The sequence below is a fragment of the Pyrus communis genome, chromosome 8 (assembly GCF_041283825.1).
Source record: "Pyrus communis isolate YQ-2024b chromosome 8, ASM4128382v1, whole genome shotgun sequence".
Taxonomy (NCBI): Eukaryota; Viridiplantae; Streptophyta; class Magnoliopsida; order Rosales; family Rosaceae; genus Pyrus; species Pyrus communis.
The window spans coordinates 7,742,513-7,760,192 of NC_142572.1; the positions used below are offsets into that span (position 1 = coordinate 7,742,513).

At 37.1% G+C, this 17,680-nt stretch overlaps 2 protein-coding genes across 2 annotated transcripts; both read left to right on the forward strand.

The window, feature by feature from the left end:
* The first annotated feature begins 3,278 nt into the window (after positions 1-3,278).
* LOC137717681 (WAT1-related protein At1g21890) lies at positions 3,279-7,613 on the forward strand. The gene is made up of 7 exons (XM_068457119.2): positions 3,279-3,587; positions 3,918-3,980; positions 4,137-4,253; positions 5,756-5,993; positions 6,418-6,576; positions 6,683-6,834; positions 7,160-7,613. Exons 1-7 carry the CDS (start codon positions 3,388-3,390, stop codon positions 7,320-7,322), a joined length of 1,092 nt encoding a protein of 363 aa, XP_068313220.2. The 5' UTR covers positions 3,279-3,387; the 3' UTR covers positions 7,323-7,613.
* Positions 7,614-9,392: 1,779 nt separating this feature from the next.
* On the forward strand, positions 9,393-10,978 carry LOC148694694 (uncharacterized). Its single transcript, XM_088698525.1, has 2 exons — positions 9,393-10,761; positions 10,935-10,978. The coding sequence occupies exons 1-2, from the start codon at positions 9,393-9,395 to the stop codon at positions 10,976-10,978; spliced, it is 1,413 nt and encodes a 470-aa protein (XP_088554651.1).
* Positions 10,979-17,680: the final 6,702 nt, after the last annotated feature.

Sequence of the window (17,680 nt, forward strand, 5' to 3'; positions counted from 1 at the left end):
TCAGAAATAGCTTTTCTTCTTCAATAATTACACTGACCTCATTTGTACACATATACATCGCATGAAAGTCATGGAAAACCCTTACAAATCTGAAACATATGAAAATTAGGCAAACTTGTAGGAAAGTGAAATTTATATGGATCTTTGAACAAATATATAGGTATTTATAGAGCTTTGGGTGAATTTTGATTTAAATAATTTTTTTTTAATTTTTTTAGCCGTCAGGTTTAATTTTGGGCCATTAAATCTTCTTTTTTTTACTGTTAGATTTGATCATATTAAATTTTAGCTGTTAGGATTACTGTATTTATAAATTAGACTTAAAAATAATAATTTGAATGATCGAATCATGTGAGCCGTCAGATGCAAAACTAGCCATTGGCCTTGGTTTGGTTTAGGTGGACGATAAAGCTGCCAGAGGTGGGTCCCACTCACTGCAATTATGTCGTGTGTGCAAGAATGAGGGGCGCATCATATTGCAGAAGTTGTCGAGACAAAGAGAGGAAGAAAGTTTAAACCTCAAATTTTAGATTTTAACCCAACATTGCAAATGTCACAACAACTAGCTAGTTCCACATTATAAAGCTTCATCTCACACATATTAATGACGTTACCCTTAGAAATTTTAAAGTTGGACAGGAAAAAACACAACCACACAAAAAAAGAGTCGGCCAAATACATATGTTGTTTTTTGTTTTTTGTTTTCTTTTTGCAATAATTATTAACCACAACCAATTCTCCTTTCAAAAACCAAAGATTTTAGGGTGGGATTCCACCAACCTGATTTAAATTTTGCGTGGAATCCAAACACGAAACCACCATCTTTATATGTTTGGACTTTATCTCCCCAAGTGTTTTACACTCATCCAGGAAAAATAATGGCAATAGTACTGTGCGTTTAATATATATATATATACACACACACACCCACACATATACATATATGAGTTATTGTGTTAATTAGCCTATGGTGAGGGTGAATATGGGTATAAATTAGGTCTAGTGTATGAAACTCACCAATTTAATTATTTCTCTCAAAGATTACTTCTACAAAAAATCATCTGAATTTCAAACCATTTAAACGTTGGATTAAATAGTATAATAGTGTTTCTCTTGAAAAACTATATTCCTCTATTTTATTCACTAGGATGTCTTAGTGGTTTTGAATTTGTCTAATTTTTTACAAAGATAATCCATGAATGATGTACTAAAATATATATGTTTTAAATCATTGAAAAAAAAAAATTGCAGAATAAGGCCCACAAGGTGTCGTTCAAATAAAATTATTATAGAAAAAAACCCTCAAATGTAAGGGGACTATACATATAAAAGTAGTTAAAATGGAAATACAGTGTGAGTTACATATTATATTATATATCTAAAAAATGCATATTGCACCTAATCGGTTGATTAATTTTTTTTTTCTTTTCCCATTCTGGTACATCATATAACCGGTAAGCTTGGCCACGAAGTACATGTTATGGCGATCTATAGTTTTGTGCGTTAATAAAAAAAAATGTAGTTTCGAAAAATATGCATGTACATTATTCAGAAATTCTCTCAAAAAAATACGATGAAATATTTGAACACATATGAGATTTAAATATTTATATTTGAAATATTTAATTTGTTTTAATTTTTCGATAATGATTAAATACACATATTTTATGTGAGTTTTACATGTAATATTAAAAAAAGTGTGACAAATACATGTACTAACGTGAAAATGTATATTATGTATAGGGCGTTTGGTTTAAACCAGCAAAGGGCTTTTCCATACCTTAATTATCTACAAAAGCGATGGAAGTATTAAATTAACAATTTTGTGTAGTTTGCACTAAATTAATCAAGGAAAGAATCAATAGTGGCGTATTTATAAGCCAAAACATGCCTGAATGTGGAGAATAGGTTTTCGATTATTATCCTCAAATTGTGGCCATACAAAATAAAGAATCATTAGTGTCTTTCTGATTGGCAAAGTTATATTATAGTATGAAAAGCCAGCCTCTACAAGAAATTTAGCTGAGTACCTTAACCACGTTTTAGGGATTGCTATAGGAGACATTATATAAAGACGATCGACAGATAGTGCGTAACCTTGACAAAATTTACCGTCCATGTCAATCCCACTAACATTACTTGATATGAATGAGACTTACTAATGGGAGAAACTTTATGGTATGATAACTGCCATACTACAACATACATGTTATTATTCATGCTTGTTATAACACATGTATTCATAAAATATCAATTTTATTGTTTACTCAAATTATAACACGTAAATTAATAACACACCACGTCAAGGGTGGATGGAAGTAGGGATCAAGGTGATCCCAGGACCACTCGGTGTCCGGAAAATATACATGTGAAGGTCCCCCAAGGACACTCTAAGTGTTTGGTATGGGTCATTGCCTACTAAATGTTTGATGTGTAATGCATGCTAGGCATACCTCCATAGGTTGTGTCGACAACACCAACAAATTCTCTTTATCACTCATCAGATTGTTTCGGTAGATGCCGTTATCTGTTGACATGTGCACAATATGGTTTGGTTGTCGACAACAAGCCCGTCAATAGTTCGACGAAATACGTTAATGAATAAATTTTTTCTTCGTGCTTTGTACTCTGTTTCTATCTCAAAAACTTGTATTTAACACCAAAACCACCCAAGATTGAAATCTTTGATCCACCACTACACCACGTCACACTCAAATTTTCTCCCATTTATTGAATTTGATCATCCCATAGTGAAAAAGTGCCCAAGTATGGTGAGTTAACTTGGCCATGGGTTAAGTACCTTAATATATTAAAGTGGTGTCCACTCTTCATAGCACCCGCTTCTACTATACCCAAGCACCACGTAAGTTTAGCCTCTTGCATGTATCATGCTGCACTCAACCTATATATGATTTGGTGGTCAATGAATCAAATCCCCACTTTAATAAATTAAGTATGGAAAGAAAAGGAAAAGCATTATTTTCATACAGATCCACTTAATTAAACTCCTCTCTCTCTCTCTCTCTCAAGTTTTGTTTGATTCCCACCCAATTGAGGATTGCTTGTATGTGGGTGTGCTTGGTTAATGGATAAGAGTATCGACACATTAGACACGCACAGAGAGAGAGAGAGAGAGAGAGAGAGAGAGAGAGAGAGAGAGAGAGATTGTATTTGTGTTTGAGTGGTTTAGACATGTACGTATCATTTTGAAAAGTGGCCGGGCTGCTGTCGCTTTATTTTTGCTTTTGAGGCTTATAAGAGGGACATTTCTCAGTTTAGTTTTCGCATCCTCTCACAAATTAATTAGTGGAGTGTGTAAGAGGTAGTAGAGAGAGCAACGCTACTACTAGTACTAGTAATAGCTAGCCAGTGCATAGAAAATTAATCATGGAAGAGTCTAAGTTGAGTTTATTTCTCATCAAGATAAAGCCTTACTTGGCTATGATCTCCCTTCAGTTTGGATACTCAGGCATGTACATCATTAGTATGGTCTCATTGAAGCATGGCATGAGTCACTTCGTTCTCTCCGTTTACCGTCACGTTGTTGCCTTCTGTGTCATTGCACCCTTCGCCTTTTTTCTTGAAAGGTCATCTCTCTCTACCATTTATTACCTCATATATTTCAAAAATGTATGCATTTATGCATATATAGATAGGCGTTTTGCTACTAAAATTACTTGTTATGAAAATGATACGTACGTTGTTACAACATGTAATATGACAATATAAATCGTACGGTATTATTACAAAATTTTACATGCGATTAATGGTTTAAATTTCTAGTTTAACATGTAATATGCCAACTTAGTGGCAAGTACCTGCATGTTAATGCCTGTATACATATTATATTTCCTTTTTTTGCCCTACTATTTTGACCACATTGTTTTGACCACATTGTTTTTACCTCTCTTTTACAGGAAAATAAGGCCAAGAATGACTCTCCCGATATTCCTCCGAATAGTTCTGCTTGGTTTTCTTGAGTAACACTCTCTAACTTTTTTATATTTTTCTTCCGAATGGCAATATATAATATGGTTGAAAGTATATATAGGTTAAGGGGTGAAACAAATAAATTTTCAGATTATTGCATGTACAATCATCATATACTAATATGATTAACATATGAATATATACAGGCCAGTTCTTGATCAAAACTTATACTTTCTGGGAATGAAGTACACCTCAGCAACATTTGCATCTGCTGTTGTCAATGTCCTTCCGGCCATTACCTTCATAATGGCACTTTGTTTCAGGTAAAGTTAATACTCACTCCTGAACTTATGCATGCATGATTAATGTTTTTAGTGCGCTTATGCAAATTAAACAAATAAAAAGGTTTGAGGTATGTTTGGGAGACAACACATTGGAAGGCACTACGGGGATTGGCATATACTGTTCCAATCACATCGTGCCACTTCATGTGTCTAGAGACTTTTTTCTTCCTCTTATTTTCGCTGAAATCATGGTGGACATGATGCTATCATAATCAGTTCACATATATAATATGAAAGAAGAAATATGGATTACTATGGAAAAGTTTTGTGAGACATGACGTAAGTCCTCACACGTGGCACTTGCATTAAAGAGGAAAAAAGTATAATTAATAATTAAAAGTAAGTTTGCTAATACGGGCAGCCAAGTTGGTTAAAGTAGTATACTCTTTCTTATCAATACATAAGTTTGAATCATTCTTCGTAGTTTATAGCATCTCTAATCTATTGAAGAATGACTCAAATCTTATATGAATCAAGCTTCATATTTGAGTTTCCGGGCAAAGTGAGACCCAAATTAAATGTGGGTTTCAACATGAAATTTGTGTCCAAGGTGGAACCCAACCAACAAGGATAAATTTTATTCAACCAAGAAAAATAAGACTTGAGCTTTGAGTCCAATCCTCTCGAATGCACAATTTTGAGTTTTGACTCAAATCTTACAACTCAAAATATAAATATATAGATCCAAGGATATAAGTCTTTGCATTGGAGGAGAAAATCAAAATACTAAAAAACACCACCCTTTTATTATGACAGAATATAAAGAATATAAGTATAACATTTGAGTCTTTGCATTAGATGCTCTTAGAATAGATTATAATATCATTTTGTCAAAATAAAAGCAATAATAAACCTGCTACTAATTAAATAGCTCATGATTGAGTGATACTTCTTCTTGCTCATAAATAGAAAAATGTAAACCAAGAAATTCGGATTCTCCACTTGTGGAGTCCAATGCTAGTTTGCTGTATAAAGTAGTGGTAAAATGGGTATAATTTATGTTTCCTAGTGGTAAAATGGATTAAGAGATTAATCCAGTGTTTACTCTGAATGACATAAGATGCTGCTCTCTTTCCTTCTGGTGCATTTTTCGTCCTTATCTGTCCACGAATAATTCCTCTCTATTTCCCATCCCACAAATTCATATTAATTTTGAGGAAAATCAGGATAAGACTAATAGGTCGGTCTCCCAAGAGAATTAGAGAAAATTCATTTGATAACAGAATGTCCAAATGTTATTTGATCGAAAATTATATGATATGCTCTTATAAACATTGCATGATACATTGACACTATCATATACAATCTTTCTAAGTTTACAGCATCTATATAATCTCATTCGATCGGTTGATATTAATATATATTTGATCTAATTAAAATCCTATTTTTCTTATGGAATTATGATATGTACAAATACAAAATAATAAAAAAGTTTACCTCACCGTTGTCCTAATTTTAACTATTGTCGTTTGATTAACTAGGCTAGAGACTGTGAACGTTAAGAAGCTACATAGCCTAGCGAAGGTGATTGGAACCGTAATCACAGTGGGAGGAGCAATGATCATGACATTGTACAAAGGCCCCATTGTGGATATCATACGAGGACACTCACACAGCCACAACAGCAGCACCACCGACTCCGGCGAACAGCATTGGGTTGCTGGCCCCTTGATGCTCATAGGCAGCTGCGGTGGTTGGGCAAGTTTCTTCATTCTTCAAGTGAGTACCTAGCTATTCACAATTAATATTTCTCACCTAGCTATTTTTACAGATATAGGTAATATTTTGTTGCCAAATAATGAGAAATCCTCTCTTGCGATTTTGGGAATTAGGATTATTGATTAGGTTGACTATTGTTTGAATTTTAAGTTCAAATTAACAATCTGACTAAGTATTTTTCGATCAATATAAGTTTGGCAAGAAAACTTTAATTGGCATGTGAAGTACTTATCAAATTATCAGTATAATGTCACGCATCAACATAAAAATACTAATCTATTTAAACTAAAAAATTTGACATCATTGCAAACATATTCTCTATTTTGCCGGGCCTAAAAGGGCGTTTTTGTAGTGCTTGAAGATTTCTTATATATTAATGTATATGATAATTAAGTTAATCCAAGCTTTTATGTGTTGCAATCAGTCATTTACGTTGAAGAAATACCCGGCAGAGCTCTCTCTCACGGCTTGGATATGCTTGATGGGTATGTTGGAAGGTGGAGTAATAACATTTGCAGTGGAACGCAAACTGAGTGTTTGGGTTATAGGTTGGGACTCAAGGCTTCTTGCTTCCGTTTACTCTGTGAGTACACATACCACACTGTATTCCCATATTCACAAACGAGCCTTTGTAACATATAATAAAATCATCTCACACGTTATATATTAATCTTGTGAATCATAATTAGGGAGTGGTTTGTTCTGGGATTGCATATTATGTGCAAGGAGTTGTGATTAGGGAACGAGGCCCCGTTTTTGTGACCGCTTTCAGCCCCCTCTGCATGATCATCACCGCTGGTCTAGGGGCTGTCGTTTTAGCTGAGCAAGTCCACCTCGGAAGGTATATAACGCTAAAATTTCTCTATAAATTGAATAAAACTATTTGTATCGTCTCAATTGATGATGTGTTGTACCATCTCTCTAATTAAATGAAAGACTGGTGAGTTTCTCTGCTAAAAGTACTAAAAATTATATATGACAGGTCATGTGGATAATTGTCACCTTAGATGCATATAAGTTATTTACTGAATCTCGCACGTACAGATGTACTATTAATAGCTAATAGTTGTTCAAGCATGCATAACTCTAGAAAACAAAGCAATCATCACATTTGTTTCACTTATTTTACTTATTTTGCCGGTTGTCTCCTTTGTTCTCTGTCTCAGTATAATTGGAGCCATTTGCATAGTGTTCGGGCTCTACACTGTGGTCTGGGGCAAAAGCAAGGACCCTCTAGCCTCAAGCGCACCGTTGAAAGATGAGAAAACTCGTAACCTTGAGCTGCCAGTGAGTGCCGATCCTCACAATAGCACAAATGAACGTACCTGATGACAAGATTTCATTACCAGGATTCCCAAAACCAAAGGAATCGACCATATCGATATACATATCGGTGTTCCAATTTATGTTCCTGCCAAGCCGCCGTGTTACAGTTACGAAAGGACCATGAAAGATTATGCACAAATCTTTTTTGGAACCTCCTTAATTATGTCATGTTGTATTTTGGCTATGTGCATGTGTTAATTTTTTTGACGTATGTTTTGATCGTATGCACCTTGAGAGTGAATGAAGTGATCAATGTAATATTTTAGCCAGTTATATATGTATGTTTGTCTTAGCCCTCCATGTTCTTCATGTTTTTCCTTTTCTCTTTTACAAATTTTTTGGTTCATTGGGTTTTATTAAATCCACAATTTTACTGGTGTGTAGTGTAAACTAAATACTTCTACTGCTTTAAGCTCCCCGTGAATTCATCCAAAGAAATTGAACGCTTGCTTGCGCACTTTTGGTGGAGGGATCAAAAACCTCAAATAGGGTTCCACTAGGTAGGCTTCAATGAACAACTCTTTTTCAACCTTGCCCATATGGTGGAAAAAATTGGTTGGAAGGTCATGTTATTCCCGGAGTCGGTCTTACCTCGAATTTTGAAAGCTAAATATTTTCCTAATACTTTAAGAGGTAAGTACTTAAGTGGGCTGAATTCCAATTTTCTCAAATGGCCAACTGGTAGGGTAGCTTGTAGCTCTTGGTGGGCTGTGGTTTATGGTGGTCAATTGTTGAAAAATGGTCTTATTTGGAGGGTTGGCTCAGGTGCTAATATTAGTTTTTGGTTTTATGCCTGGCTTGATGATGGCATTCTCGTTGATAAGGCCTTGATTCCTTTGGATGTTTATGCTAAAGCTTTAAAGGTTATAGACTTTTGCTATGGTAATTGTTGGAATGTTTCTGCCTTGAGAGCTGTTCTTCCGAAGGAATATGTTTGGAAGATTTCTGCAATTCCAATTGGTCTCAACGATGGAGATAGTGATTGTATTATTTTTGGAAGCATTCAAATGATGGAAATTTTAGTGTTAAATCAGCTTATCTTGCAAGTATTGATGATGAAGTTTTTGACGATCGGAGTTGGAGTGATATATGGAAGCTTAAGCTACCTCCTCAAGTGCTTCATTTTTTATGGCTGACTCTGCATGGGAGATTGCTTTTCAATGAGCAGAGAGCTAAGAGAGGTATGACTGATAATTCCTATTGTGACTTTTGTGATGGTTGTGTTGAATCTATTGATCATATTCTTCAACGGTGTGATCGTGCAAAGTTAGTGTGGAATGAATTGGGTATGCATTCAATTGTTCTGTCATCGGTTGATATTGACTTTCATGATTGGATGAGAGTGAATCTTTTTTTGAGAAGATTGCTTTGCCATAATCTGCGTTGGTGGGGTGTTTTTGCCTTTGCTTGTTGGTGGTTATGGGAATGGAGGAATGTAAGCAATTTTGCGTCTAATTTCATTTTCCCAAGTGAACCTCATATTTTCCTTTTTAAAGCTGCTAAAGAGTGGTTTGAGCTGAAAAATTTTGGTGCTAAGCCTATGAAGAGTAGGATTTTTTTAGCCTGGGATCTGTTAGGATATATTAGTGTTATGTGATTATGACACTTGTCATCAGATTGTGCATTTAGTTAGTTAGTTTGTTACATATATTTGGCTACTATATAAGTCCAAGTGTGATGACTTCCTGTGTAAGAAATATACACATTAATACTTTCATCCTTCTCTCTCTATCTCTTCTTACTTTCTCTCTCTAAGTTCTTGATAATTCTCTCTGATATATCTGTATACATATTAACATGGTATCAGAGCTGGATCAGCTCGCGCTATGCTATTCGATCCTTCTGTTGCTTCCGCTTCTACAATTTGATTTAGCTTCTCCAATTACCGATCTTCTTCTTCCTCAATTTCTACTCGCGATCGTGTTCTTTCTCTGTACGATTGCCGCTCTTTCTCCTCTATCAATTTCTAGGGTTTGCTGCGACTTGGGATCTTTGAAGCTGTGTTGAAGATCAGCTGCACACCAGGTGTTTGTTTTGTTGTCTCAGTGGCAATTCTTCTTCGAAATTGCAAATATGGTATCTGCATCACAACTTCAGATTCTTCAATCTCCAATTACTGCTCTCATTTCCACAATTTCTACTTCTGTGAGTATTAAGCTTGATGATACGAATTACTTGAATTGGCACTTTCAAATGCAATTGTTGTTAGAAGGTCATGGAATTATGCAATTTGTTGATGGCTCTAATCTCTGTCCACCTCGATTTATTGCTAATTCGAGTGAATCTGGTGTAGTCCCTGGTGAGTCTTCTCAAATTGAGAATGATGCATATGTTGTTTGGAAAATGCATGATCGCGCATTAATGCAACTGATTACTGCGACTTTATCACCTGCTGCCCTTTCTTGTGCTATTGGTAGTTCTAGTGCATGTGATCTTTGGAATAGATTGAAAGAACAATTCTCTACTGTTTCAAGAGCCAGCATATTTCAGATGAAATCTAATCTGCAAACCATTAAGAAAGGTTCAGATTCTGTGTCTCAATATTTGCAGCGAATTAAGGAGGCTCGCGATTACTTGTCTGCTGCTGGAGTTTACTTTGCTGATGAGGATATTGTCATATTGGCACTCAATGGCTTACCTCCTGAGTACAATATTTTTCGATGTGTTATTCGAGGCCGGGAGAGTGTAATTTCTCTTAAAGACTTTAGGTCTCAGTTACTAGCAGAAGAACTAATTGTGGAGAGCAATGTCTCATCTCAGTTTTTGTCTGCCATGGTTGCTAATACCAATACCATTTCTGTACCTAAGTCTCCCTCTTATCCTACTCAATCTACTCCTGGTTCTATGCACTATACTTCATCTGCTGGATCATCTAATGGGCCTACTGGTGGTTTTCGACAGTTTAACAATAATAAGCAGAAGGGTAAAGGAAAGTTTCATCAAGGGTATAGGTATCCTGCACCAAGACAACAGTTCTTTAATTTGAATCATGTCCCTACTTCAGGTGTTCTTGGTCCATCTCCAACTGTGCCTTTTGCTCATTCTGTTTTGTGTCAGTTGTGTAATGCATATGGTCATACTGCACCATTTTGCCATTCCAAGACAGTGGATAAATCTGGTTGCCAGATTTGTGGGAAGCACAACCACACGACTTGGTTTTGTTTTTACAATGATAAGGGGCCTTCATACATTGGTCCACAGCAACCATCCTTGGCTCATTCTTCCTATGCTCCTTCAGCACCTCAGTTCTCATCTCAGCCTGCAATGCAAGCCATGCATACTATGATTCCATCGTCTTCTCAAGCATCTTCATCTCAGCCTTCTAATCAACTTTGGCTTGTTGATTCTGGGGCCACGAATCACATGACCACTGATCTCAGTAACTTGACTTTAGCCTCTCCATATCCAACAAATGAGACAGTTCAAACTGCTAATGGAGAAGGTTTGAGCGTATCCCATGTTGGCATCACTGTTATTCATACTCCAGTACATCCTATTCAATTAAAGTCTGTTTTATATGTGCCTAAGTTGTCTCAGAATCTATTATCCGTACATAGACTTTGTCTTGATAACAACTGCTGGTTGATTTTTTATGCCTTTTGTTTTTGGATTCAGGACAAGGCCACAGGGAGGATTCTTTACAAAGGGATGTGCAGTAATGGACTTTACCCCATCCCATCCCTTGCCAAACATCCTGCTTCTTATTCACCAAGTAATATCAAGGCCTCTGCATATCTGGGACAGCTTATCAGTTCATCTCTTTGGCATAGTAGGTTAGGTCACCCTACCAATAACATTGTTTCCACTATGCTAAGTAAAGCTAATATTAGGTGTTCCAAGGATGATGTACCAATAGTCTGTAATAGTTGCCTAGAAGGGAAATTTACTAAACTGCCTTTTCAATCTAGTACTCATCAATCTCAAATACCTTTTGAAGTTGTTCACAGTGACCTTTGGGGTCCTGCACCATGTAATTCAATTGATGGTTTCAAATTCTATGTAACTATCATTGATAAATGTACTAGATTCTGTTGGGTGTTCCCACTTATAAATAAATCTGATTTTTTTGATACTTTTGTCTCCTTTTATGCATTTGTTCAAGCTCAGTTTTCTGCAACCATCAAGATTTTACAATCTGATGGTGGGGGAGAGTATATAAATCATAAACTACAAGCTTTTCTCAAAGTCAAAGGGGTGGTACATCACATTTCCTGTCCATACACTCCTGAGCAAAACGGCTTAGCCGAAAGAAAACATAGGCATCTTATCGAAACCACTGTTACCCTGCTGCAATATGCCCAGCTTCCCTGTCAGTTTTGGTCTTTTGCTTGTCAGGCTGCTGCCTATTTAATCAATTGGATGCCTGCACCAATTTTAAAACACAAGTCTCCTTTTGAGTTACTCTTTGGTACATCTCCTGTCATTACTCATCTTAGAGTTTTTGGGTGTTCGTGTTTTCCTTTACTAAAGCCCTATAACACTTCCAAATTACAACCTAAAACTACTGAGTGCGTGTTTCTGGGGTATGCCTCTAAATATAAGGGCTTCATTTGTTATGATGTCTTGAAGGGTAGGATATATATATCTAGGCATGTTGTGTTTGATGAATCCATTTTTCCGTATCAATCATTGCTAGCTCAGTCTGCCAAGTGTGCCATATCCTGTGACTCATCCCCTGCATCTTCCATTGTTTCTCCTTCAATGCTCTTAGTAGTGGAACCCACACCCTCTCTCATACCTTATCCACCACTTTCCACTCCTATAACCCCCTTGACTCCCACAGATACTTCCTCTCCTCCATCCATTACTGTCTCAGCAAGCTCATCATCATTACTCCCTGTGGATCCTGAGTTTAGTCCTAATCAACTCCAACCAGTGTTGCCTATTGCTCCTTTAAATATGCATCCTATGCAAACTCGGAGTAAGAATGGTATTATTAAGAAGAAAGTATTTCTCAGCACTCTCAGTGATTCCAGTTATGTGGATTTGTCAAAGTGTGAGCCTGCAACTTATAAATCTGCTCTTAAGGTCCCTGTTTGGTATAAGGCCATGCAAGAAGAGATTGAAGCACTGCATTCGCAGGGCACTTGGAGTTTGGTTCCATTACCTTTTCAGAAAAACTTAGTGGGCTGCAAATGGATTTTCAAGCTTAAGAAGAATTCTGATGGTTCTATTTCCAGGCATAAAGCTAGGCTAGTAGCCAAGGGCTTTAGTCAAGAACCGGGACTGGATTATGGGGAAACTTTTAGCCCTGTCATCAAACCTACTACTATTCGATTAGTTCTTGCTTTGGCTTCGCATTTTAAATGGCAGTTAAGGCAGCTCGATGTTAAAAATGCGTTCTTACATGGCTTGTTGCACGAAGAGGTATATATGGCTCAGCCTCCGGGGTTTGCAGATTCCAATCATCCTGAGTTAGTATGTAAGTTGCACAAATCTTTATATGGGTTGAAACAGGCCCCACGGGCATGGAATGAAAGGTTCACCACTTTTCTGCCTTCTCTTGGTTTTGCTTCCACTTATGCTGATTCTTCTCTATTTGTTAAGCATATTGGTACTGAGATTGTGATTTTACTCCTCTACGTTGATGACATCATTGTCACTGGAAGTGCTTCTTCTATCATTCAACAAGTAATTGATTCTCTTACAGTTGAATTTGATATTAAAGATCTGGGACATTTGCACTACTTCCTTGGCATCCAAATTGATAGAACTGGTACAGGTTTTTTCTTGTCTCAGACCAAGTATATACAAGAGTTATTACAGAAAGTAGAAATGGTTGACTGCAAGCCTTGTGATACACCATGTTTGCCTTACAATCGCTTACTCAAGGATGATGGTTCTCCTTTTCACAATCCTGCAGCATATCGAAGTATAGTAGGTGCATTGCAGTATCTCACTTTCACCAGGCCGGACATTGCATTTTCTGTTCATCAAGTGTGTCAGTTTATGCAGGCCCCTATGGTTTCTCACTACACTGCCGTTAAGCGCATATTGCGCTACTTAAAGGGTACTATGACCTTTGGTATCTCCTACTCTGCTAGTGACTTACAGTTAAAAGCTTTTAGTGATGCAGATTGGGCTGGTGACCCTAATGGTCGTAGGTCTACCACGGGCTTAATTATGTTTCTAGGTGGCAATCCCATTTCCTGGTCCTCCAAAAAGCAGAATACCGTGTCACGATCCTCTACAGAAGCTGAGTATCGAGCTATGTCTTCCACTTCTGCTGAACTTGATTGGATACAACAGCTTCTTGAGTTTCTGCACATCAAACTTCCAGCAGCTCCAGTTCTCTTTTGTGACAATTTGTCTGCCATAGCCCTGTCATTCAATCCTGTTCAACATCAGCGTACGAAACACATTGAGATCGATGTTCATTTTGTGCGTGAACGGGTTGCCCAACATCGTCTCTTGGTTCAGTTTGTCTCTTCCAGGGAGCAGTTTGCAGATATATTAACCAAAGGCCTTAGTTCTCCTTTGTTTCGGTCTCATTGTACCAATCTCATGCTTGGTTCATCCAACCATGAGATTGAGGGGGAATGTTAGGATATATTAGTGTTATGTGATTATGACACTTGTCATCAGATTGTGCATTTAGTTAGTTAGTTTGTTACATATATTTGGCTACTATATAAGTCCAAGTGTGATGACTTCCTGTGTAAGAAATATGCACATTAATACTTTCATCCTTCTCTCTCTATCTCTTCTTACTTTCTCTCTCTAAGTTCTTGATAATTCTCTCTGATATATCTGTATACATATTAACAGGATCCTCCTCCTCCTAATTATGTCAAGTTGAATGTGGATGGCAGTAGGAAGAGTGGTTTGCTGGTGGGATTTTATGTGCTGCTGTAGGTGTGTGGATTGCTGGTTTGACTATGAATATTGGTGTGGGGAATGTGCTTAATGGTGAGTTATGGGGTCTTTTTCATGGTTTGTCTCTTGCTTGGAGATTGGGTTATAGAAAAGTGCTTGTTGAATTGGACTCCGATGCGGCTGTTACTTTAGTAATGGATTTTAATTCCTCTATGCAACCTTTTGCTCATCTCATTACCGCTTGCCGGGAGTTAATGCGCAGGGATTGGATTTGCTTGGTTTGTCATGTTTATCGTGAGAAGAATATGGCAGATTTAGGCCATAAGTTTGACATTGGTCTTCATGTTTTTTATGAGCCTCCTCCTCTTGTGGATAGATTGATCTTTGAGGATGCTGTTGGGTTTCGTCATACTCGTTTTGTTAATAGTTAGTTGTTTTTCTTGGGTCTTTTGACCCCCAATTTTACCAAAAAAAAAGTGGAGCAGCAGTTTGGTGACTATGAGTGCTGGGGATGGATCAGGTTTATTCCTTTGGTGGGGCATTTAGGATTTGATTTTCCAGATACATTCAATTTTATGTATACCTACTGTTTAGGAAGACAAATACTTTATACCTATAAAGCAGATTTATTCTACTTAATACATACCAAAAAACTGAAGAAGAAAATAATCGTGAGAGCCTGCAATTATATATGCATAAACGAGAATCATAAGAGTCGTGGAAGAAAGAAGAAGTGATTTGGTGGAGGAGGAAGAAAAAGATGGAATAGAAGAACTAGAAGACCACGCACAAGAGACTGGCTGTACGGGAGTAACTATTTGGAAGAACAGATAATATTATTTAAAACTAATCCTACAATTAAGATGAAGTGGACAATGAATCACTGGATCTAACCTAATAATTAAGTAAAACTGGACTATATCTAATAATTGCTTACAAAAATTGGACCTATATCAAGTTTCCCCTTCTAACAATTATACACATTATTTTTTTTCGATGCAAGCTTTAATGGGGACGGGAGAGTCGAATTCATAACCTTGGCTGCAGGGGGCAACAGTGTACCCCTCATTTGGTAACAATGTGAAGACAAGTTCTTTGTTATAGGTATGAGTGGTTTGGTATGGGATACCATACTGAAACTAGTATCCCGAATCCCAAACCAAAATTTCGGGAATCCCGAAAAAATTTCGGGATTTTGGGACAAATCGGGAATCCCAAATTGAAATATGAAATTATGAATTGTTCTTCAAATATATAATTCAAGAACACATTCATGAACTAGGAATTTAATTTCATTCACACTACCATTTAATTGAACACTGGCATGCTTGACTGTTTTTATCATAGTCAAAATTCAAATTAATTAAACCCTTTTTGCAATATGTTGAGAGACAAAAGAATCAAGCCTTCTAAAATCATCAGCCATGACAGCAGCAATAATAAAATCCACATAAATATCAAACAAAACATGAAAAATATGCAAGGTGTAGGGCATTCCATGTTGCAGAGCATGAATTAGAAACTACTAGCATTAATTATAAAAGAATAATATATATATAATAATTAATATTATATATTTTTGGTTCGGTATGGGATTCCCGAAATATCGAGAAGCCAATCCCGAATCCCATACCGAAATTTTGGGATCGGTTCGGGATAGCATTCCGAAAATTTCGGGAATTTCGGTTTGGGAAATTTTTGGTTTGGGATCGGGATTTTTTCGGTTCGGTTCGGGATTTTTGGGAATTTTTTCCACCCCTAGTTATAGGTGGTGGTATGCCTTTTGAGAATTTGATGTCTCACTGTCTTTGAGAATTCATCTTTACAAACAATGAACTAGTATCGATGCTCTTCGGAGTCTCTGTAATTTCAAAACATTCCTTCCGTTCGTTATAGACGAACATTATATCCGACCTTTGGATTGGTGTCGAAGGCACACATGCCGTGGCGGTTTCTGTAGCTTTTCGAGCAGAAAAGTTGCTGTGCCGACCCTGTATTCTTGAATCCACTATGCTCTCAATTTCCATTCTCTCAAATTTAGAAGCCACCCATTGAGATAAGTGCGAAGGTCAGGTGCTACATCTCTTACTATTGCTGATGTACCAGTTATGAGCTCTAGAAAAATAATCCTAAAACTGGATATATCGCTCTTACGCTCAGCTTTCCAGTGTAGTAATATCTGCACAAAATAAGAAATAAAACAATCCATACTTTAATACAAGACGTAATGGTTTTATCCCTTGTACAACATGCATTAATACAGACTGTATAACATCATTTGGGCACAACACCTGAGAGAAGATTAAAGGGAAGTTCCAACAAAATATATAGTCATTCAACTGACAAAACTCAGAATCCATGTATGTTTGCAAATCGAACAAAATGTACAAAATATCAAAATATAAAAATAAAAAAAATAAAAAAAACAGATAGGAAGGGACTTGTGCACAATAATTAGAATTGAAGTAGCTAATATGAAGATCCCAGACTACGTCCCCTATACACCTGGAATTTTTCTAACTTTTCCCTATATAGATTATATTAGGAGCTCCAATTAGAGATGATCTGACGAGTTTTGTTTTTTTATTTGAAGCAAGGATTCATTACCAAGGCACAAAGGCCAGCCAATAACAAAGAAAGCCACAGAAGGCTTACAGAAGTAAGAAACCAACAGCGCACATGAGGCACGGGATTACATAAGACGCTGCCACAACTGGCGAACACGTCGTCCCCAAAAAAGCAACAACCTTAACTAACAACTGGAGGGGCAAGGCAAGCCATCTTTGTTCAAAATTCTAACAAATGAAGATGGGGGCATGTCGATCCACACAGGGTTGCACATCTCTGGAATATAATTCTTCGCAATGAAGTCCGCCGCATAATTTGCTGATCTTGGAACCCAAGACCAGGAGCAAGCATGAAAAGTCTTCCCAATTACAGATTGGGAAGATTTCCCAAGCACAGCTCAAAGAACTGTCATTCAGACTTGGAATGACTTGTTTCGAATCCGATTCTACCACCACCCGAGGGATATTCAAACTCTTCGCCAGATTGCACCCCTCCAAGACCGCCTAAGATTCAGCCACAGTCGCGCTAGATTTCTGGGACCAAAAGAACAAATGAACATGTAATTTATTTGAACCCCAATGTTAAAGTTTTTAAACATAGTAGAAATTTACATTGTAAGCTTGCTTTGGGAGTGTCGTCTGCCATGCTTTGTTTGCAGCGCTTCCTAGTTCAGCTGGTGGAAGGAGTGACATCGGCCATTCACACTCACCGGGATATCGGTAGGGCATAAGCTTGCTTTGGAGTTAGGTAGCTCCACTGTTGCATATAAAAGTTGCATATTATAACAATTTGAAAGGAAAGAAAACGTAGTCCCACATTGACAAATTCAAGCTCCAACAAGCGCGTTATAAGTGATAGCGTAAATACAAAACCAGGAATAACATCATGCACGTCAAATGGAATAATTAAAAAATCAAAGATGGGCCTTGGGCCTTGGGGATCTTGGGAGATGAAAGAAATAGAGTAGTCGCACTAAT